The sequence below is a fragment of the Pseudophryne corroboree genome, chromosome 11 (assembly GCF_028390025.1).
Source record: "Pseudophryne corroboree isolate aPseCor3 chromosome 11, aPseCor3.hap2, whole genome shotgun sequence".
Lineage (NCBI taxonomy): Eukaryota > Metazoa > Chordata > Amphibia > Anura > Myobatrachidae > Pseudophryne > Pseudophryne corroboree.
In genome coordinates, this window is record NC_086454.1 from 218,849,594 (window position 1) to 218,874,603 (window position 25,010).

Genomic DNA, 25,010 nt, shown 5'->3' on the forward strand with positions numbered 1-25,010 from the left:
AACGGACATCAGTCTCCAAGGTTGGGGAGCCGTAACAGTGCAATACTCTCTCCAGGGTTGTTGGACCAAGGAATAAAGTTGTCTGCCAATTAATGTCCTGGAACTTTGGACCATCTACATGGCACTCGCCCAGGCAAAAGAAGAGCTTCACGTCAAACCGGTTCAGATTCATACGGACAATGCCACTGCAGTAGCTTACCTCAATCACCAAGGAGGTACAAGCAGTCGGATGGCAATGAAGGAGGTAAGCCACACATTAAAGTAGGCAGAACTTCATTATCCAGCCATGTCCCTAGTATTCATACCCGAAGTCCTAAATTGAGAAGCAGACTTCCTCAGTTGGCACGACATTCATGCATGTGAATGGGCACTGCATCCAGAAGTCTTCCAGATTCTGGTAAAGAAATAGTGATTGCCGGAAGTGGACCTTATGGCTTCACGTCAGAACAACAAGGTACCAGTATATGAGTCAAGAACAAGGGATCCCAAAGCAATCTTCGTGGATGCCCTGTCAGTGAGATGGAAATTTCATCTGGCATATGTTTTCCCACCAATCTTCCTGTTGCCCAGGGTGATTTAAAAATTAAAACAGGAAGGGGGGGGGTGTGATATTAATAGCTTCGGTGAGGCCCAGATGAAATTGGTGCACGGATCTGCAGAGCCTATCCATGGACACTCCGTTCCTACTTCCTCAACGATTAGATCTACTGATTCAGGGCACACCTGTATTGACTGTCTTTGACGGTATGGCACTTGAAACATCCATCCTAAAAGCGAAAGGCATTTCATAGATGGCGATTCAAACAATACTTAAAGCAAGGAAACCATCCTCAGCTCCCATCTGTTATCGAATATGGCATGCTTATTTTCAATGGTGCTCTGCCAGTAACTAAGACCCAAGATTCTTCAGAGTTTCAAGAATCTTAGCGTTATTACAAGCTGGAATGGACCAAGGTCTCCGCCTAACATCCCTAAAGGTACAGATGTCAGCATTAACCATATGGTTCCAAAGGGAAATTGCAAATCTACTTGATGTTCGCACATTTTTCCATGGAATGCTTCACATTCATCCTCCATTTATACCTCCTACAGCCCCTGGGGAGCTAGGACTGGTTCTCAGGGCACTTCAAGTTGCCCCATTTGAAGCCTTGCAAAGGGTGGACATCAAATGGTTGACAGCTAAAGTTTTCTTTCTACTGGCAATTGCTTCAGCTAGAAGAGTATCAGATTTAGAAGTCTGGATATCTTCCTAAGATGGTCTCAAAATTCCATCTTAATAAAGAAATAGTAGTTCCGGCCTTCCAATTGCTAGTTCTCTCTGTGGGAGAAGTATCATTGGGCATAGTTTGTGCACTAAGGATCGACGTGGATCATACCAGTGCCATCAGAAGAACAGACACTTCCTTTGTCCTAAATGGAATCCACAAGAGAGGATGGCCTGCCAATAAGCAAACATTGATTAGATGGCATCGGATGACTATCTCAGAAGCCTACTCTCAAGCCAATCTCCCTATCCTGGTTAATGTCTCTGCCCATTCTACCCATTCAGTCGGTCCTTCATGGGCACCCTCCATGGTGCCTTAGCTGAACAACTCTGTAAGGCAGCCACATTGTCATCCATAAATATATTTGTCAGACATTATGCCTGTGATACCTTTGCCTCTTTGGATGCTGCGTTTTGTGCTTAGGATTCTCCTGTCTACTCGGGAGCATCCCTCCCTTAATTTCTGCTTTGGGACATCCCAATGTATATCCTATGGATCTACTGTGGGCCCTGAAGGAGAAACCAAGAGTTATGGTAGACTTACCATGGGCAATTCTGTTTCTCTGAGGTCCACAGGATTCACAGGAAACCCACCCTAACGCACCTGATTTGAGAATCTTTACCCTTTCTTATCCCTTCCTTCTGGTATGGAAGTGTGTGTGTGTGTGTGTGTGTGTGTGTGTGTGTGTGTTTTTCTAGCTGGAACAGGTTTTCCTTCCCTCTCTTAATCCTGCACCTGGCGTGGGCTTTGTGACAAAACTGAATTCCCTGGGCCAGGATGCGGGATTATAGGGAGGCTGAACCGAGGCATCCTAGGAGCTTAAAAGTTTAACTGTTTGGTGCCCGATCCCCTCACGCCACCTTCAACCCAATGTATATCCTGTGGAGCTCGGAGAAACAGAATTAACCATGTTAAGTGTACCATAACTCTTGTTATCACATATGTATTTCGCCGTGCTTACAGAGAATATTTGGCCATTCGCATCAGTCACTGCCCCATTGGATCTTACAATCTATATTCCCTTCGAAATTGTGACCTCAGTGCTGTGAGGCAGTAATGCTATCCATTACACTGTCTGTGCTGCCCTATATCCAGATATCTCCAAGTTCCTCTCATTTCCACTGTAAAGATGTAGGGTTCCAAATCCCTCTGCCATGGTAGCAGATTAAAAACCAACAGTGGGTTATTGAACAGAATGGGTTATAAACAGGTCAGCACACTTCTTTTATCCAATTCCACATGTCAATTCCCACCACACTGACAGAACATTACTTCTTTGCCAAGGAGTAGAGAATCTTCTCTCAGCTCTCTAGGTAGCTCTACTTAAACCACAAAAGCTTCATATTGGAGAGGTGTGTTTTATTTTCTTCTTTGTCTTAGGATCTTAAGGCATTGGAATAAAGTACACATTCTATTCAAGGTGATTACATCAGCCAGTGAGCCACCCTATCTGGCCAGCTTACTGTTGGTCAATATGGATAAACAAAAGGGACACAAGTGTCTTAAATTAGTGATTCTCAGCTTTGGTCCTCAAGTACCCCCAACAGTTCATGTTTTCCAGGTCACCTAACAGGTGCACAGGTGTATTCATTCACTGACACATTTTAAATGACCCACAGGTGGAGCTAATTATTTCACTTGCAATCCTGTGAGGAGACCTGGAAAACATGAACTGTTGGGGGTACTTGAGGACCGCGGTTGAGAACCACTGCTTTAAATGATCCAACCTTTGAGTGTTCATTATGGTGTACATAAACAATAGAAAACTATGGCTAACATGAATACATTACCTAGAATGTAACAGATAACATAACAAGTGCAAATATTATAATATTAAGGCTGATTCAAACACAGTATGGGGTGAGCAGGAACATGCTATGGAGAATGAATAAACAGACAAACTGAATGTACAGGGATATGGGGAGAAAAAGTAAAAATGTTAATTGTCAAAGACCTCTCATTTCCTCACAACCACCAAGATATCAGATGGGACCATGTACTGGAGGGGGGATGGGGGCATAGCTAAGGCTCTATTTATGTGTGGGCACCCACATCCCCCTTTGTGTTTGTTTCCACTATGGAGCAGCTATTTGATATTGTGGTGCTAAATAAGCAGTGTTCTTTTTAAGTCTTAATAGAACTCCAGAATGTTTAGGTCAATTTCTTCCACTGTCCTCAATGGACCCCAACAGTCCAGGTTTTAAGTATATCCATGGCTCAGCACAGATTGTTAAATCAAATTGACTGAGCTATTAATTATATCACCTGTGGCCAAGCATGGGTATACTTTAAGCCTTGTCTGTGGACTTCCGGTTCCGGGTGCATGGAGTGAGCAGCGCGTCTCACAGCTCCTCTCCGTCTCCGGCTAAATCGTCACTATTACAAGGCTTTTAATAGCCTCCATTCTCCCCGGAACTCCACCAAATACCCCCTCACCTGAGGATGGATAAATATATCACATCCTCACAGCCACCGCAAACGCTGCTCCAGGTTGAGAAGCCCGGATCCTGTCATGGCGCCGGACACAGAGACGCTTGCAGCCTCCCCTGTTTCAAAGAAACAGGCTACTGACAATCCGGACACAGACGCTGCTTCTCCACAGTGACTTCGTGAATCCCCGCTGCCATATGGGGATCTAGTGGACACTATTTCTTCCACAGTGAGTCTGCTTCTTTCCAAAGAGTAATGCCTACTGACCGCGCTTAACAAGTTTCCTGTTCTACACCTACGTTGTTTCTGTTCTGGAGCCTTTGGACCCAACAGATAAACATTTTGCCTCAAAATTGTTGCCAACTCATCTCTGGGAGTTATGCACCCCCTTTCTCATGTCCACACAGTTTTTTATTCCTTTTTTTTATAGAGAAGGTATGACTCTTTAGCCGGGGATGGTGGGAGTTATGCCCCGGGTTTATAATCGGATTATTCCTATGCCTGTTTGTTTTAGAAAATTTTGTAGTTTTCCAGATGTTATGTGAATGTTCACTATTTGCTTTAGACATGCTGCGCGTGTCACACCTTTTTTCATTTATGTTAGTATATGATGTCTTTGTGTCTCCCCCCTACCTCAGTGTTCTCTCCTCCCCCTCCTATTTCTTTCCTTCTTTCACAGTATACCTCTTCACTGGTACCTGGACCACTTCAGACTCTTATCTCCTCATAAGTTATGTCATCGCTTGAGGTAGGATCCCTGAATGTGGGAGGATTCAATTCCCCCGCAAAACTCAGGAAAATATTGGTTTACTGTAATAAGCTGAAGCTAGAGTTAGTTTTTCTACTTAGTACATTCAGAAATGTTAAAACTTCAAACGCTAGGGTGGAAGTTACTAGCCTGTTCACCCTTTACCTCCAAAGCGAGAGGAGTGGTAATGTTAATAAAACGTACAATACCCCTTGAAATAACTAAAATTACTTTGGACCCTGAAGGACGTTTTGATGTTGCACATATATCATTATACTCCAAACCCTGTACCTTTATACAATGTATATGCCCCTACAGTTTATAATAAACAATTCTTTATAAAACTGATTACTGAGCTTACGCCATATATGTTTGAGTCATTAGTGGTTTGCGGAGATTTTAACCTTATTTCGGATAATTTCTTGGACAGATCCTCCACTCCTCACCAATCCTTTTTGTTACCTAAATTTGAAGTACCCCAATTTGCCTCCCAATTAGCATTGGTAGATATATGGAGCGCTTTTAATCCTACTGTAAAGGAATTTACCTGTCTGTCAGCCGCTCACCAGACCTTGTCGAGGATAGACTATATGCTGCTCTCTCAAACTCTGTTCACAAAAGTGTCCTCTGTAGATACTGAATCAATTTCCGTCTCAGACCATTAATTACAATGGTTTGTTTTGCATCTTTCTGAAGAGCGTTCATCACAGATCTCTTGGCGTTTCCCTTCTCACCTTCTAGCCTCATACGATTTTAAAACTATGCTGACTGCCAGCTGGTAGGATTACTGCTCCAACAATCAGTCACAGGTCACCTTAGACCCCTTCCCCCCCCCCGGCCTATTTTGGCAAACGGTCAAATCGGTAATAAGAGGAGATATTTCTTATGTAGCCAAGCTTAACAAAGCCTATGCCACTACTTATCTCCACTTACAACAGACTCTGTCTAGGGCCTACGCTGTCTTTCGCTGCGTGCCAAATCTAGCTAATAAACTGAAATATACCACGGACAAAGCTCACTTTAATGAATACCTTAATAAACAAAGTAACAAACATCTATACAGTGTTAATTATAAATACCATAGATTTGGAAACAAATCTGGTAAATTTGCTTACCTACATTTTAAACTGTGACAGATCTGCTGCAGTGGTTCATCCCCTTCAATGTCCAGATGGATCTTTCACAACCTTTAATAAACAGATTGCGCATTATATGAAAGAATTCCATTCCAAGCTGTATACACCGCAAATCATTGAGACTGAGATTTCGCACACGTCTCCCTCAATACCCGCTCCTCCCTGGCATAATATTTCATTTCCTTCTTTAACTGAAGAAATTAAAAGTGCTCTTGTGAATCCTGTCACACCTGGGGAAGTTTCGAAAATAATTAAATCTTTACAGGCAACTAAGCGAAGCGGGCTCGGATGGATTTGGAGGGAGTTTTTATAAAGTGATGCATTCTGGACTCACTAGTTCTTGCCTTTAACCATATGCTGAATTCTGGATCAACTCCACTGTATTTTAATGCAGCATATATAAAAAATCTTACCCAAACCAAACCAGGACTTTACTCTCCCTGGCTCCTATAGGCCCATATCATTACTTGATTCAAATGATAAGATATTGGCAAAAATATTGGCAGATAGACTCAAAACTGTTCTGCCTGCAATTATACACCCGGATCAAACCGGATTTATAGCAGGCAGGCATTCGGTCCTTCATGTCAGAAAGGTCATCTCGGCTATCCAACATCTACAACATGCCTCTGGTTCTGCTCCCCCAGGTGTGATTATGTCATTGGATGCGGAAAAAGCCTTTGACCTTTGTCCTTTGGCCCTCTCATTTTTCTTTCCTATATTAAAATGCTATATGCGAGCCCAGTTTCCCAGATTATGTGTAATGGCCAATTTTCTGACCGTTTTACTTTACATAGAGGCACGAGGCAGGGTTGCCCCGTCTCCCCTCTTATTTGCAATCGCAGTCGAACCCCTGGCCATCATGCTTCGTGATTCATCTGATTTTCGAGGTATAACCATTTCTACTTTTGAGCTTAAAGTCTCACTATTTGCAGATGACATGCTGCTTTTTATTTCTGATCCTCTGAAATCAATCCCAGCAATCATGGCCGTGATTGATAGCTTTGGTAAATTTTCTGGCTACAAGGTGAATATAGAAAAATTAGAGATACTACCCTTAGGCGCGTATTCCCTAGACCTTCTCTCCTCCCCAGCATTTGCAAACTTTAAAATGAATACCACTCACTTGAAATACCTAGGAGTTTACATTACTAGGACAGTAGATAAAATAGGATTTTAATACCTACCGGTAAATCCTTTTCTCTTAGTCCGTAGAGGATGCTGGGGATGCTTCAAGAACCATGGGGTATAGACGGGATCCGCTGGAGACATGGGCACACTATAAGACTTTGAATGGGTGTGAACTGGCTCCTCCCTCTATGCCCCTCCTCCAGACTCCAGTTATAGGAACTGTGCCCAGGGAGACGGACATTTAGAGGAAAATGATTTATTTAACTTTTTTTAAACTAAGGTGAGATACATACCAGCTCACACCTCAAACACGCCGTACAACATGGCATTCAACAACAACGCATGCAACGGCATGAACAACAGCAGTCACAGACTTTCTTAACTCAACACAACATTTGTGTAACTATAACCAATAACTGCAGATACAGCCCGCACTGGGACGGGCGCCCAGCATCCTCTACGGATTAAGAGAAAATGATTTACCGGTAGGTATTAAAATCCTATTTTCTCATACGTCCTAGAGGATGCTGGGGATGCTTCAAGAACCATTGGGTATATACCAAAGCTCTAGAACGGGCGGGAGACTGCAGACGACTCTGCAGCACCGATTGACCAAACGAGGTCCTCCCCAGCCAGGGTATCAAACTTTTAAAACTTTGCAAAGGTGTTTGATCCCGACCAAGTCGCAGCTCGGCAAAACTGTAATGCCGAGACCCCTCGGGCAGCCGCCCAGGATGAACCCACCTTTCTGGTAGAATGGGCTTTCACCGATTTCGGTAACTGCAATCCTGCCGTAGAATGAGCCTGCTGAATCGTATTACAGATCCAACGTGCAATAGTCTGCTTAGAAGCAGGAGCCCCAATCTTGTTGGGAGCCCACAGGACAAACAGAGCCTCTGTTTTCCTAATCTGAGCCGTTCTGGTGACATAGATTTTCAAAGCTCTGACCACATTGTGAGACTTCGATTCCGCCAAGGCGTCAGTAGCCACTGGTACCACAATAGGCTGGTTCACGTGAAATGATGAAACCACCTTTGGCAGAAATTGCTGACGAGTTCTCAACTCCGCTCTATCAGCATGTAAGATTAGAAAGGGGCTTTTGTGAGACAAAGCTGCCAACTCAGACACCCGCCTTGCGGACGCCAAGGCCAACAACATGACTACTTTCCAAGTAAGGAATTTTAATTCAACCATACGCAAAGGTTCAAACCAATGAGATTGTAGGAACTGCAATACCACATTAAGATCCCACGGTGCCACAGGAGGCACAAATGTAGGTTGGATGTGCAGCACGCCCTTCACGAAGGTTTGAACTTCTGGAAGGGAGGCCAATTCTTTCTGAAAGAAGATTGACAAGGCCGAAATTTGTACTTTAATGGAGCCTAACTTCAGGCCCGCATCCACACTTGCCTGCTAAAAATGGAGCAAACGCCCCAGTTGAAATTCTTCCGTAGGAGCCTTCTTGGATTCACACCAAGAGACACATTTCCTCCAAATACGGTGGTAATGCTTTGCCGTTACTTTTTCTAGCCTGAAGAAGTGTGGGAATGACTTCACTAGGAATACCCTTCCGAGCTAGGATCTGGTGTTCAACCGCCATGCCGTCAAACGCAGCCACGGTAAGTCTTGATACACACACGGCCCCTGTTGTAACAGGTCCTCCCGTAGAGGAAGAGGCCAGGAATCTTCTATGAGCAACTCCTGAAGATCTGGATACCAGGCCCTTTTTGGCCAATCCGGGACAATGAGTATCGCCTGAACCCTTGTTCTTCTTATAATCTTTATCACCTTTGGAATGAGTGGAAGTGGAGGGAACTCATAGACCGACGGAAACACCCACGATGTCACTAGGGCGTCCACCGCTATTGCTTGAGGGTCCCTCGACCTGGAACAATATCTCTGAAGTTTCTTGTTGAGGCGGGACACCATCATGTCTATTTGAGGCATTCCCCAACGACTTGTCACTTCTGCAAATACCTCTTGATGAAGACCCCACTCTCCTGGATGGAGATTGTGTCTGCTGAGGAAGTCTGCTTCCCAGTTTTCCACTTCCGGAATGAAGACTGCTGACAGAGCGCTTGCATGTCTTTCCGCCCAGCTAAGAACTTTCGTGGCCTCGGCCATCGCCGCTCTGCTCCTTGTTCTGCCCTGGCGGTTTATGTACGCCACTACTGTTATGTTGTCTGATTGAATCAAGATGGGCAGACCGTGAAGAAAATGTTCTGCCTGCAGAATGCCATTGTAAATGGCCCTTAATTCCAGCATGTTTATGTGCAGACAAGCTTCCTGGCTTGACCATTTTCCCTGAAAATTTCTCCCCCGTGTGACTGCTCCCCAGCCTCGGAGGCTTGCATCTGTGGTCACCCGGATCCAATCCTGAATCCCGAACCTGCGTCCCTCTAGAAGGTGAGAACTGTGCAGCCACCACAGAAGGGAGATCCTGGTCCTGGAAGATAGGATTATTTTCCGGTGCATGTCCAGGTGAGACCCGGACCACTTGTCCAACAGGTCCCACTGAAACACCCTGGCATGAAACCTGTCATACGGGATGGCCTCGTAGGCCGCCACCATCTTCCCCAGCAACCGAGTGCATTGAAGAACTGACACTTTTGCTGGTTTCAGAATCTGTTTTACCATGTTCTGTATTTCCAGAGCCTTTTCCACTGGAAGAAACACTCTCTGTAATTCTGTATCCAGAATCATACCCAGGAACGACAGCCGTGTCGACGGCACCAACTGTGATTTTGGCGAGTTTAGGAGCCAACCATGTTGTTGCAGAATCGTCAGCGAAAGCGCAACATTTTTCAGCAATTGTTCCTTGGATCTCGCCTTTAAGAGGAGATCGTCCAAGTACGGGATAATTGTGATTCCCTGCTTGCGCAGGAGAACCATCATTTCCGCCATAACCTTGGTGAAAATCCTCGGAGCCGTGGACAGACCAAACGGCAACGTCTGAAATTGGTAATGACAATCCTGAACAGCAAACCTCAGGAATGCCTGATGTGGAGGATATATGGGAACGTGCAAGTAGGCATCCTTTATGTCGACCGACACCATAAACTCCCCCTCCTCCAGACTGGAGATCACTGCTCGGAGATATTTCATCTTGAATTTGTATTTTTTTTTAGAAGGAAATTGAGGGATTTTAGGTTCAGTCTGACTGAGCCATCCGGCTTCGATACCACGAACAGACTCGAATAAAAGCCTTCCCCCTGTTGTGACGGGGGTAACGTGACAATGACTTGATTTTGACACAGCTTCAGTATTGCAGCGCATACTACCTCCCTTTCTAGAAGAGAAGCTGGCAAGGCCGATTTGAAAAATCGGTGAGGGGGCACGTCTTGAAACTCTAATTTGTACCCTTGGGTTACTATATCTAATATCCAAGGATCCAGGTCCGAGTGCACCCAGACCTGACTGAAAAGTTTGAGACATGCCCCCAGACTCCTGCAGAGGAGCCCCAGCGTCATGCGGTGGATTTGGTAGAAGCCGAAGAGGACTTCTGCTCTTGGGAACTTGCCACAGCCTGTGACCTCTTTCCCCTTCCTCTTCCCCTGGCCGCAAGGAAGGAGGATCCTCGTCCTTTTTTGTATTTATTGGGCCGAAAGGACCGCATCTGATAGTGGGGCGTTTTCTTCTGTTGCGCAGGCACATAAGGTAAAAATGACGACTTACCCGCGGTAGCCGTAGATACCAGGTCAGTGAGGCTGTCACCAAACAAGACACTACCGTTAAACGGTAATGACGCCATCTCCCTCTTAGAGTCAGTATCAGCATTCCATTGATGAATCCACAATGCTCTCCTAGCTGAGACTGCCATGGCATTGGTCCTTGATCCCAAAACGCCAATATCCCTTGCAGCTTCTTTTTTTTAAATATGCTGCAGCGTCCCTGATATGACCCAGTGTCAAAAGCACGCTATCCCTGTCTAGGGTATCCATTTCAGATGACAAGTTATCTGCCCACTTTTCTATAGCGCTACTCACCCATGCCGATGCAACGGCAGGCCTGAGTAGCGAACCCGTAGTGACATAAATGATTTTAGTGTATTTTCCTGCTTATGATCTGCAGGATCCTTTAGGGTTGCCGTGTCAGGAGACGGGAGCGCCACCTTTTTGGATAAACGCGATAAATCCTTGTCTACCGTGGGGGTTGACTCCCATTTTCCCTATCCCCAAAAGGAAACGGGCATGCCTGGAATTATTTTGGGTACCTGTACCTTCTTGTCAGGATTTTCCCAAGCCTTTTCAAAAAGAGCGTTCAGTTCATGAGAGGGAGGAAACGTTACCTCAGGTTTCTTTCCTTTAAACATACAGACCCTTGTATCAGGAACAGCAGGGTCCTCTGTTATATGCAATACTTCCTTTATTGCCACAATCATGTATTGAATGCTCTTAGCCAGTTTAGGATTCAGTCTGACATCACTATAGTTGACACTCGAATCAGAGTCCGTGTCGGTATCAGTATCTGCTATCTGGGTAAATGTACGCTTCTCTGACCCCGGAGGGGTCTGAGCTTGTGACAATGCATCCTCCATGGACATTCTCCATGTCTGGTTCTTAGACTCAGATTTATCCTATCTTTTAGTCAACCGCTCCACATTTGCATTCAGCACACTCAACATATTTACCCAATCATCCGTCGGTGGAGCTGACACGGTCACTCTCAGTCTTTTCTGTCCCCACTCCAGCCTCCTCCTGGGAAGAGCACTCAGCCTCAGACATGTCGACACACACGTACCGACACCGACAACCACACTGGAGCTATAGGAGACAGACCCACAACAAAGCCTGTTAGAGAGACACAGGAAGTTCTGCCAGCTCACACCCAGCGCCTATCCCGGTTCTGAAGCGAGTACAATACTGCTCAGACCTGCTAGCGCTTTTATACTTAAATAATTAGCACTAAATCTCTTGTGCCCCACCCCTGTTTTGCACCCTGTTACTTGTACAGTTGTGTGAGAGGCCAGGTTCAGTGTCTCTGCAGCTTCTGTGAAGAGAAAATGGTGCTGGTCATAACTGTGAGGGCTAAGCCACGCCCCCTTACTGGCGCGCTTCAGTCCCGCTTAAATTAAATATTTATACTGGTGGGGGTCTTTGATTAGTGCCTAGGCACTTTATGTATCTCTGCCAGTGCTGAATTGAGGCTGTTTTGCTGCCCAGGGCGCCCCCCCCCCCCCCCTGCGCCCTGCACCCTTCAGTGCCGTTCTGTGTGTGGGAGCATGGCGCGCAGCGCGCCCGCTGCGCGGTACCTCAACTAGCCGTCTTCTGCCGTCACTGAAGTCTTCGGATATATACTTCATATACTCACCCGGCTTCTGACTTCTGGCTCCAAGGGGAATGACAGCGCGGCTCCGGGACCGAGCAGCTAGTCGTCCCGTAGTGATCGGACCCTCTGGATCTAATGGTGCCCAGTAGCCGGAGAAGCAGAGTCCTGAAACTCAGAGAAGTAGGTCTGCTTCTCCCCCCTCGGTCCCACGATGCAGGGAGCCTGTAGCCAACAGGTCTCTCTGAAAATAAAAAACCTAAGTCTCTTTCTGAGAAACTCTGGAGTGCTCCTCAGTGTGGATCCAGTCTCACTGGGCACAGAATCTAACTGGAGTCTGGAGGAGGGAGCCAGTTCACACCCATTTAAAGTCGTATAGTGTGCCCATGTCTCTTGCGGATCCCGTCTATACCCCATGGTTCTTGAAGCATCCCCAGCATCCTCTAGGACGTATGAGAAATTATATAAAGCTAACTTTTCCCCCCTTGTGAATAAAGTGATAACATTAATGTCTTCATGGAACTCCTCCCCCTCTCACTACTCGGTAGAACTGCTGCAGTAAAGACGGTAATCTTTCCAAAGTTATTCTACGCAATTCAGATGCTCCCTATTGCATTGCTCAGTAGGGACATTCTCACTGTAAATGCTTCTATTTCAATTATTTTATGGAAAGGTAAAAGGTCTAGAATTGCTCTCTCTAAGTTAATGCTCCCTAAACCCCAGGGAGGACTTGGCTTACCGGATTTTAAATCTTATGCCATAGCTGTATTTTTCAAGTACGCCAGTGACTGGCTGTTGGAAACATCCACGTATACTGATGTTAAATTGGATCAGGCTATATTCTATCCATATTCACCCTCTGCTTTACTACACCTTCAGTCTAGTTCCATTCCAAAAAATCTCTATTCTCATGTAATTTTTCATGATACTTACATTAACTGGATAAGTCTCCCCTTACCTACCCCTCTGGGGCAATCCAAACTTCACGCCGTCCCTCCACAATCCTTCTTTTCAGGTTTGGAGACAGAAAGGACTATGCTCTTGTGAACAGTTTTCAACTCAGGAGTTTTTATCCTTCCTTTCAGAGACCTACAGCAACAGTATTCCATTCAAATAGCCTTTTTTATTTATATCTTCAGGTTAGACATTATGTACAGGCTCTCCTGATAACCTTCTCTTTATCTAATGAGCCATACATCATACTCAAGTTGTTATAATTAAGATCTACTAAGACGTATAGGATACAGCATCTGTATCCCTTTTTGATTGCATCGAAGGTTAAACTCCCTCAACACTCCCATAAACGTCTTGCCAGATGGGCTGTCGATATCCCACATTGGACATGTTCAGAAGTGACTATGCTTCAGAACTATTGTAAATACTCTAGACATTTACAATCAGCTTATTTGCAGGCAACACATTTTCGCTTCATGCACAGGGCATATATTTCTCCAGCCCAGAGAAAATATCTAGATTCGGATGATTCAGGAAAATATGTGAAATGTTCCATGTCAAATGCTAAGTTGTTTCATTGTGTCTGGGAGTGCTCCAAGGTTCATAGGTTCTGGTCTAAAACGGTATGTTATTTAAATACGACACTAAAAGTCTCATTGTTACCTACACCTGAAACTTGTCTATTACTTGACTTTAACTACTTTAACTACTGGAACTTAGGTACTCATACTTCCTGCCGTACTCCTTTTGTTGTATCAGTATTGACGCTGGCTAAAAAATTGATACTGATACATTGGATCAAGAAATCTGCACCGACAATTCATGAACTAACGTCACGACTGCTTCTTCTTCTGTATTTCGATATGCAAACTATATTATTAAATGACACCTCTTCCACTGCAACCTTTCACAAAAAATGGGACCTTTTTATATGCTCCTTGGATGAAGATTCCAGATCTACTGTTTCAAAATTTTTTAGATTCCAAGATTGGTCTAGAGCCAGGTTATTTATATTGACACCTGTGTAAGTGAACTCTGACTTCCACTGCGGTACAAACTCTCATGTTAGTAACCTTTCCATGGATTATACCTCCTAATGTCAGGGATTTATGTTTCCTGTATTATTGGAAGAATTCATTGTTCCTTAATGACATAACTATATTATATATGGTACCTTCAAAAAGTATGCTAGATATTGGGTTGTTAAGATATACCTATCAATGTGACTCTAATATTTATCTCTCCCTCTGACCTTTAAGAATGACCTTGCTAATCTTTTACACCCCTCAACCCTGTCCCCCTCCCATTCTTTCCCCCCCCCTTCTTTCCCCCTTTTTTGTGTGCGTCATGTCTGTTTGTTTGTTTGTTTGTTTGTTGGTTAGGAAGTATGTTTTCTTATGCCTCTGTCTTGCTCTCTGTATGGTTACTGCCAATGCGACTTGCTCATGTTTACCTTTTGCATTGTACCTTGGTAACGTGTATACTTAAAAATCTCAATAAAAAGTTTGAAAAAAAACCCAAAAAACCTTGTCTGTTGGGGTGCCTTGAGGACCGTGTTTGAGAACCTCTGGTTTAGGTTTAAATGTGTGCATTCATCCGAAAAATTGAATGGGTGGATGTATTGTGAGATTTGTACTATTTGTGAAGTTCTAGTCTAGCCATCCTTTTCTGTGACACCCATGTGGGATATGTGTGAGCGTAACATCCACATAAAGACATGATTATATAATGCATGGTAGCAGGTTTTGGAAATTTTATAGGTTGGGACAATGGCTTGTTGAATTTTCATGCGCAAAAACACACGGGACACATATCCCGGCTGACGGGATGCCAGCAGTCATATGACCGACACCCGCATCCTGATGCAGAGAAAAAGTATGGTTACCCTCCCCCTTACCCCCCCTAACACACACTTCCCGGATCCTAAACCTACCCCCCCCCTTCCCTCAGCATTAACCTAACCATCCCTCCCCCCGCATCATAACCCTAACCCTCCCCAAGGGTGCCTATCCCTAACACCCCTTCCACACAGCCTAACTCTAACCCTTCCTTCCCCACACCCTAACCCTCCTCCCACAGCCTATGTTGGATGAACTATACCTTTGTTGGATGCAATTTACTGGTTTGCAAACCTACATTGAATTCTTTAAGATGAAATTTAGGTACAGTTCTTGAATACCATTTTTCTTTCCTGGCAGGTTTACATTGCTCCTTCGGCTGCCATATTTCATTCTCCTAACTCTCATGATGACTCCAGTGCCAAGCTGAACAACATGCGAGTTTACGGCACAATCTTTCTTACCCTGATGACATTTGTTGTGTTTGTGGGGGTCAAATACGTGAACAAATTTGCATCACTCTTCCTTGTTTGTGTCATCATTTCCATCCTGTCCATCTATGCAGGTGGTATCAAATCAATTTTTGACCCACATTGGTTTCCGTAAGTAAATAATCTTGCACACACTTACTTCATTTCACATAGAAAAGTAAATATTAGAAACGTTTTTGCAAAGTTTTAAAATTCTATATATAAAGTGTTGTTCATTGTGTCCAATTATATAGCCTTTAAATTAATGTGTACAATGTTGCAACAGCATTATAATTCCTACGTACCACTAAAGGTTTCATTTTTTTTTTAAATGATTTATGGTTTATATTTTTCTTGGACACTAGGGTATATCCTAGTAGTTTAATCCCCCCTCTGCCAGTTTTGCCTTATTTTTTAGTCCTTTGCTTTTTGACCCAGTGCCACATTCCTATTTCATCAGTGCTTTATTTAAATCAGTGGTACTCGCAATAAAGGCCACATTTTTTTCATCCCCTCGGAAAGTTATTATCTTCATTCATTTTTAAATTGCATCCCGTCAGCATTTGATGATATCCCAGTATCGAAAGCATAAAAATAATGAGTCTTCAGTATAGAGCATTGTTAGTCTAAATTAATGCAAATGCTGATGAGGTAACAGTGCATTGTGGTAAAGTACAAAAGAATACCCTCATACTGTAAATGCCTACTATTAACCTAATTCGACAAATTATTTTATTTTCAGCTATGTTGATAACTGCAATGCAATGCATGAGTAGTGTTCTTCAATCCACCATTCTACCAATCCTGTGGTGCAAATAGAATTTTTTTCTTAGTGGTTCTTATAGTGCGCACCAAAAATGGGTGTGGTCATGTGTCATGAGGGGGCATGGTCACACAAAACTAGGTGAGAGGCTGCATGACAATAGGGGCATGGCCACATTATACCACACATCATAATGCCCCTTACACATTATGCCAAGCACCCTAATGCCCATTACAGATTATGCCACACACTGTAATGCTTATTACACATTATGCCACACACTGTAATGCTTATTACACATTATGCCACACATCGTAATACTTTACATATTATGCCACACACGGTAATGCTCATTACATATTATACCACACACCATAATGCCCATTACAGATTATGCCACATACCGTAATGCCCATTACAGATTATGCAAAACACTGTAATACACATTATACCGCACACCGTAATGCCTATTATATATTATACCACACACCGTAATGCCTATTACATATTATGCCACACACAGTTATGCCGCTGACGCCATTTTATGTCCCACACACAAAAATGCCCCTTACAAGTTATGCCCCACAGAAAGGCTTCTATTTACTTGCTTGTAGGGGTTGCATGGCAAAAGATGCAGCTTTCTGCATCTTTTCCTGGTGGCACCAGTGTTCCTGGCACTTCCGTGTAACGTTATACATGCAGTGGCGTAATTATAATTATCTATTATATATTTTGCGATCCCCCATGGCATTTAAGTGCCGCTTACACGCATAATGCCTTTTGTAATACTGCTTACATGCATAATGCCCCCTGCAGTGCCGCTTACACAATGTCCCTAGTAGGACTTTCTGCCCTACATGATCGTTGCGAGGGGTTCAGTGATCGCAAAAACGTGCTATAGCGCGTATTTTACCCCAAAATGAAGAGTGGGGACTCACTTTTTAAGAATGAGAGGGTCCCCGGGGACGCGCTCCGCTAGGATACACTCTGGCGTTTGCTCTGACGTTACTTGTCAGATGTGCGCGCCAGGCGGCTGCTGCTGGGCGGGCAGAGTAACACGCTCCCGCTAAGAGTAGTGAGGGAGCTTGCATACTCATGCCGCCGACCAGAGGAAGCCGCAGCGCGGCTCTCCGGGGAGGGGGGGTTCGTGAGAGCCGGAGTCTGTGTCAGAGCCGGCGCCGGGTGACATTACCCGGCAGTGATGAAGTTTGCCGGACCCACCACCGGGGGACAGATCAATGCAGTGCAGATATTGAGGATGCAGGTAGGGTGCTGGGACACTGAGGAAGGGGTGTAAGTGTGTGGTGCTGGAGCCAGTGTGCAGGGCCAGGCAGAAACAGCAGCATGCCAATGCTCCCTTTTCAGTGTCTGCCCCCTCTCCAGCCTAGTGTCCCCCAGCATTACTGACCCTGCCATCAGAGCGTTTCCTCCTTCCCTCCCCAACCAGTCCACTGTGCCATCTCACTGCCCTCCCATCTAGAACCCCCCAATCAGTCCAGACACACTGATCCCCCCCAACCCAGTGTCACACCCCTATCTCACTGCCCCTTCCCAACCTGCTCAGTGCCTCCACATTCATAGTGTCCCCCCATAAAGCCCAGTGTCCCCCACCATCTCATGAACGCCCTCAGCCCAGTCTCCCCTCTTCCCTTCCCCAACCAGCCCCCTGCCCCCATCTCACTGCCCCCTCAGCAAGAACCCCACCAGCCAGTCCCATTACTGCCCCCTCATTCATTCCAGTGTACTCCCTTCTACTGCTTAGTGATCCTGCATCCCACCACCATCTCTCTGCCCCCTTCCCATCCAGACCAGTATTTTACCTGGCACAAAGTATTTTACCTGGCACAAACTATATAACGTGCTCTGCCTGGCGCAAAGTGTATAACGTGCTCTGCCTGGCGCAGTGTGTATAACGTGCTCTGCCTGGCGCAGTGTGTATAACGTGCTCTGCCTGGCGCAGTGTGTACAGGTTGAGTATCCCATATCCAAATATTCCGAAATACGGAATATTCCGACATACGGAATTTTTTGAGCGAGAGTGAGATAGTGGAAACTTTGTTTTCTGATGTTTCAATGTACACAAACTTTGTTTAATACACAAAGTTATTAAAAATATTGTATTAAATGACCTTCAGGCTGTATGTATAAGGTGTATATGAAACATAAATGAATTGTGTGAATGTAGACACACTTTGTTTAATGTACAAAGTTATTAAAAATATTGGCTAAAATTACCTTCAGGCTGTGTGTATAAGGTGTATATGAAACATAAATGCATTCTGTGCTTTGACTTAGGTCCCATCGCCATGATATCTCCTTATGGTATGCATTTATTTCAAAATACGGAAAAATCCGATATCCAAAATACCTCTGGTCCCAAGCATTTTGGATAAGGGATACTCAACCTGTATAACGTGCTCTGCCTGGCACAATGTGTATAACGTGCTCTGCCTGGCGCAGTGTGTATAGGAGGTTCTACCTGGCGCAATTTGTATAAGCGGCATTACTGTGTGGTGCAACGTGAATTGGCACAATTATGTGGCCACGCCCCTTCCTCGTGAACCCACGCCCCTAATTTGGGCGGCGTGCCTTCGGCGCGCACCGTCCATGCTTCCATGCTTTGGAATATGGGAAGGGGAGCACCTATTCACTTTCTGCTGGAGGGCGCCAAAATGTCTAGTTACAGCTCTGGTGCAGTGTGTCCTGTGTGCTATACAGTCCCGCAGCATTGTCACCCCTCCCCCCCCCCCCCCCTCTCCCACCCATGCAGCACTTTTTAGTGTCCAAATCAAGTCTGTGTGTTTTTATATTTGAATCATTAATAAGATTAATAAGAACCTTCATCCCGATGGGACCCAGAAAAGGACAGGTAGGACCCCAATTTTGAAAAGGGAGGGGTCCCTGGGACCCACTTTTTTTTCAGCTCAGCGCGATCACTGAGGTTTCTTGCTCATTGCCAGGTGTTACATGCTCATTGCCGGAGGTTACATGCTCCTTGCCAGATGTTTCTATGCTCGTTGCCCAGGTGTTACATGCTCATTGCCAAGGTGTAGGAGCACAGTGTGCCAGTGCTTCTAGAATCCACACTCTCGAGTTGCACTGGGTGCACTGCGCGCCCCTGACATACGCTAGAGGTGAAATAGTACCTCCAGTTTCTGTCTCCTCCAAGGTGGCGGCCATTTTTGGAGGGGCGCAGGGTCTCTGTCTATGCAGACAGAGACCCTGTGCCCTGCGGCGCCAGCAGTGGGCTGGTAGTACGGCTTACAGGCACCATATTTCTTAATAGTACGCCGTACCACCCCGTACCACCCTACTTTCAGCACTGCCAATGTCACTCACTTCAGAGTCTCTGTGCAGTCCGCTATTTACTCTTGAGACATAGAATTATATGACATTAGGGTTGGAGAATGACTCCAAGAGAGAATGAAAATGTCTTTATAAAGAAATTATACATGTAACCCTAGTGTTCACTCTAGGAGTGAAAAGGGGCAGGGCGCCGGACTCCGGGGGCACATGCGCGCGCGCCCGAAACAGGGGGGGGGGGGGTGCGGCCACGCAAATTAGGGGGCGTGGCCATACCTACGTCATTTTAGGGGGCGGGGCGGCCTACAGACGCTACTATAGAGAGCGTCTGTGGCCGGCGACGTCACTGTTGGGGGCGTGCTTCCCCCAGCCCTCTCCCAATGCGTGAATGGATGCCGCACGCATGCGCACGGCATCTATACACGCCGGGAGGGCAGGAAGCGGGCGGCTGTTCTAGCAGGGCGCCGCAAAAGGGGCAGGGCGGGTTTTGCCTGCTAAAAAGAGTGAACACTATAACCCACCATAGGGTACTTCAAAATCTTTGTGTGGTCTTTGGATCAAGAATGGATTTACTTTATGGGAAGATACAGTGTACTTTAGAATAAGTTAATAATACAATGTAAACCGATACTAATGTTAATTCTTTTTTTCTAGAATTTGTGTGCTAGGCAACAGAACCCTTTCTAGAGACCAATTTGACATATGCGCCAAGACAACAACGATAGATAATCTGACAGTTGCTACAAATTTGTCATTACTATTCTGTGGATCGTCAAATTTTTCCAGTAACTTGTGTGATGAATATTTTCTTCATAATAATGTCAGTGAAATTTCTGGCATTCCTGGAGCTGCCAGTGGGATTTTAAGAGGTGAGGAGTAATAATGATGTTAATTTTTTTTTTTTTAACTGTGTTGATAAAAAAAAACCCCGCAAAGTAATAGTCTCTAAAAGGAAAAGCAAGAAAGATTCAACAAAATGGATAACTAATGTTTTATAATAATTTAAATCAGTGGTTCACAACTTTTTTAAGTCATGGCACCAGAACTTTTTTATCACGTCACTCCTAGCCAAAAATTTCTTATTGAGAAATTTAGAAATAAATATTAAAATAAGTAAACTGTGTTTATATGTCATCCTTGTTATATGATGAGGGACAAGATTTGCCTCTGTTTGTCCACATATTTTATGATTGGAAGCTACCAGCACTGGTTTTGCCTATTACATTGACCATAAATAATTTGAATTAATGCTGGACCAGCAACCTGAGGCACCCCTGCAAGTTTCTCGAGGCATCCCCGGGTGCCACAGCACACAGTTTGAGAACCACTGATCTAAATGATCTATAACTCTTTAATATAATACAGTATATATTTTCTCCTGCAGGCTCCACAGATTATTCACAGGATAAACATTGGTATATGAGGTAGCGTCAGCGGATTGGCACCAAACGATTAAAAGCTTTCGGCCTCCCAGAATGCAATGGGCCAGTCCCCTATATCCCCGCCTCCTGACTCAGGCAATTCAGGTTTTTGTTGATGCGGCAGGAGCCGGAACGCGATCTTTGGGCTGCTCATTTTGGCAGTCATACGCTTGTTTTTTTAAAATATTTTTATAGTTTTACGTCTTTTGAACAAGTTTTCTAAAAACCGTCTTACACGCACCTTAGAAATAGTCACTGCAACAACTCTCCGCCGGGTCGTAACAATGCTTGCCGACGTGTACAGTACTGTTTCGGCGGTCGTCTGTTTAGGATGTACGAGCAAGTCCAGCACATTACCAGGCTGTGGCCGGAGCACAGGGAGAAGGTAATGTGTCAGTTCCGCTTAGCGGGGGAGACGCAAGACACAGCCACACTGTTTTCGGGAAGGAAACTACCGAACAGTCGCTGACGCGGCTGCCACCTCGGGTACCCCAGCGCTAGACCCCAGGGATCATAGGCTCCAGGGATTAGTGAGAGACCTCAATCCCTGGTGTTGATGTCAGCAGTGCGGAGTAAAACCACCCATGGCCGCCCCTCCCCACGGTTAGTGACCAGTTTCCTGCCATGAACTGATTTCCTGCTTACGTCTGAGACGCTGTGTATCTAAAGGACCCAGTCGCAGCATAGCCGGCTGTGTGACTGGTGCGCCGGTGTTATCTTGGGCGTTTGTGTACACTATTGGTTTCTGGATCCACTCAGCGTTCACTAACGTATTGATCGATCCTGGAAGCGGAGTGAAGTCTCCTGTATCCCACTCTCCTGAGCCAGGTGATACACAACTAAGGGGGTAATTCAGACCTGATCGTAGCAGCAAATTTATTAGCAGTTGGCCAAAACCATGTGCACTGGAGAGGGGGCAGATATAACGTGCAGAGAGAGTTAGATTTGGGTGGGGTGTGTTCACACTGAAATCTAAATTGCAGGGTAAAAACAAATGCAGACAGTATTTATTCTGCACAGAAACAATATAACCCACCCTAATCTAACTATCTCTGCAAATGTTATATCTTCCACACCTGCAGTGCACATGGTTTTGCCCAACTGCTAACAGATTTGCTGCTATGATCAGGTCTGAATTACTCCCTAAGTCTTTACTTACCATTTAGTACGAGTAGTTGGATAAGTGACTGATGCATATGAGTATGAAAACTATTGCTGCTGTTTTGTTTCGCTGTGCGACTGAATACGTTTAAAGTCCTATATAAGGTAATGCAGTAATATGTTTCTCTGACGTCCTAGTGGATGCTGGGGACTCCGTAAGGACCATGGGGAACAGCGGGCTCCGCAGGAGACTGGGCACTCCAAAGAAAGATTTAGTACTATCTGGTGTGCACTGGCTCCTCCCTCTATGCCCCTCCTCCAGTTAGAATCTGTACCCGGACAGAGCTGGGTGCTTTTAGTGAGCTCTCCTGAGCTTGCTAATAAGAAAGTATTTCAGTTAGGTTTTTTTATTTTCAGAGAGCTTCTGCTGGCAACAGACTCTCTGCTACGTGGGACTGAGGGGAGAGAAGCAAACCTACTAACTGCGGCTAGGTTGCGCTTCTTAGGCTACTGGACACCATTAGCTCCAGAGGGATCGAACACAGGACCTGACCTTGTCGTCCGTTCCCGGAGCCGCTCCGCCGCCCCCCTCGCAGAGCCAGAAGACAGAAGCCGTCAGAAGCAAGAAGACATCGAAATCGGCGGCAGAAGACTCCTGTCTTCACATGAGGTAGCGCACAGCACTGCAGCTGTGCGCCATTGCGCCCACACTAACCCACACACTCCGGTCACTGTAGGGTGCAGGGCGCAGGGGGGGGGCGACCTGGGCAGCAATTGATACCTCCTGGCGAAAGCTGCATATAGACAGTGGCACACTGTTATATGTATGAGCCCCCGCCATTTATTTTACAAGAAATCGCGGGACAGAAGCCCGCCGCTGAGGGGGTGGGGCCTTCTTCCTCAGCACTCACCAGCGCCATTTTCCTTCCACAGCTCCGCTGAGAGGAAGCTCCCCAGGCTCTCCCCTGCAGAATCACGGTAGAAGGGTACAAAAGAGAGGGGGGGCACATAAATTTAGGCGCATTAATCATAATACAGCAGCTACTGGGTAAACACTAAGTTACTGTGTAATCCCTGGGTTATATAGTGCTGGGGTGTGTGCTGGCATACTCTCTCTCTGTCTCTCCAAAAGGCCTTGTGGGGGTCCTGTCCTCATTTAGAGCTTCCCCTGTGTGTGTGGTGTGTCGGTACGCGTGTGTCGACATGTTTGACGAAGAGGGCTATGTGGAGGCAGAGCAAGTGCAGTTGACTGACGTGTCGCCGCCGACGGTGCCGACACCTGATTGGATGGATATGTGGAAGGTGTTAAATTATAATGTAAACTCATTACATAAAAGGTTGGATAAAGCTGATACCTCGGGCCAGTCAGGGTCTCAACCCATGCCTGATCCTACAGCGCAGAGGCCCTCAGGGTCTCAAAAGCGCCCACTATCCAAAATAGTTGACACAGATGTCGACACGGATTCTGACTCCAGTGTCGACGTCGATGATGCATAATTGCAACCAAAAATTACAAAAGCTATACATTACATGATTATAGCGATGAAGGATGTTTTACACATATCAGAGGTACACCCTGTCCCTGACAAGAGGGTTTATATGTATGGGGAGAAAAAGCAAGAGGTGACTTTTCCCCCTTCACATGAGTTAAATGAGTTATGTGAAAGAGCGTGGGATTCCCCAGATAAGAAAGTCCCGATTTCCAAAAGGTTACTTATGGCGTACCCTTTCCCGCCAGAGGACAGGGTGCGCTGGGAATCCTCCCCTAGGGTAGATAAAGCTCTCAAACGCTTATCTAAGAATGTGGCCCTGCCGTCGCAGGATACGGCCACCCTAAAGGATCCTGCAGATAGAAAGCAGGAAAGTATCCTGAAATCTGTTTATACACAATCAGGGACTTTACTGAGGCCGGCGATTGCGTCGGCATGGATGTGTAGTGCTGTAGCAGCGTGGACAGATAATCTGTCTGAGGAAATGGATACCTTAGACAGGGATACCATTATGCTGACCCTTGGGGCATGTCCTATATATGAGGGATGCCCAGAGGGACATTTGCCTACTGGGCTCTAGAATTAATGCAATGTCAATTTCTGTGGACTCGGCAGTGGACAGGTGATGCAGACTCCAAAAAACACATGGAGGTGTTACCTTACAAGGGTGAGGAATTGTTTGGGGACGGTCTCTCGGACCTGGTTTCCACAGCTACTGCTGGGAAGTCAAACTTTTTGCCATATATTCCCTCACAACCGAAGAAAGCACCGTATTACCAAATGCAGTCCTTTCGCGCACAAAGAAGCAAGAAGGTCAGAGGTGCTTCCTTTCTTGCTAGGGGCAGGGGTAGAGGGAAGAAGCTGGTTCCCAGGAACAGAAGTCCTCCCCGGCTTCCACTGAATCCACCGCATGACGCTGGGGCTCCACGGGTGGAGCCAGGAGCGGTGGGGGCGCGTCTCTGACATTTCAGCCACCAGTGGGTTCGCTCACAGGTGGATCCCTGGGCTATACAGATTGTGTCTCAGGGATACAAGCTGGAATTCGAGGTGATGCCCCCTCAACGTTACCTAAAATCGGCCCTGCCAGCTTCCCCCATAGAAAGGGAAGTAGTGGTAGCGGCAATTCACAAGCTATTTCTCCAGCAGGTGGTGGTAAAGGTCCCCCTTCTTCAACAGGGGAAGGGATACTATTCCACAATGTTTGGGGTACCGAAACCGGACGGTTCGGTCAGACCTATATTAAATTTAAAGTCCCTGGACATTTATCTGAAAAGATTCAAGTTCAAAATGGAATCGCTCAGAACGGTCATTGCAAGCCTGGAAGAGGGGGATTTTATGGTGTCTCTGGACATCAAGGATGCTTACTTGCATGTCCCCATGTATCCGCCTCATCAGGAGTACCTCAGATTTGTGGTACAGGACTGTCATTACCAATTCCGGACGTTGCCGTTTGGGCTCTCCACGGCACCGAGAATATTTACCAAGGTAATGGCAGAAATGATGGTGATCCTGAGAAAGCAAGGAGTCACAGGTATCCCATACTTGGACGATCTCCTCATAAAGGCGAGGTCGAGGGAGCAGTTGCAGATCAGCGTAGCGCACTCTCAGGAAGTGTTGCAACAGCATGGCTGGATTCTGAATATCCCAAAGTCGCAGCTGATTCCTACGACGCGTCTGCCCTTTCTGGGCATGATT

The 25,010-nt window shown here is 45.7% G+C and overlaps 1 protein-coding gene across 2 annotated transcripts in view; it reads left to right on the forward strand.

Annotated features, from left to right (window-relative positions):
* SLC12A4 (solute carrier family 12 member 4) overlaps nucleotides 1-25,010 on the forward strand; it is a 939,289-nt gene that overhangs the window by 506,750 nt on the left and 407,529 nt on the right. For both annotated transcript variants that reach the window (XM_063945258.1, XM_063945259.1), the window contains exons 7-8: nucleotides 15,128-15,369; nucleotides 19,958-20,172. In XM_063945258.1, coding sequence (XP_063801328.1) covers nucleotides 15,128-15,369; nucleotides 19,958-20,172 — 457 coding nt within the window. The remainder of the gene's footprint in view (nucleotides 1-15,127; nucleotides 15,370-19,957; nucleotides 20,173-25,010) is intronic.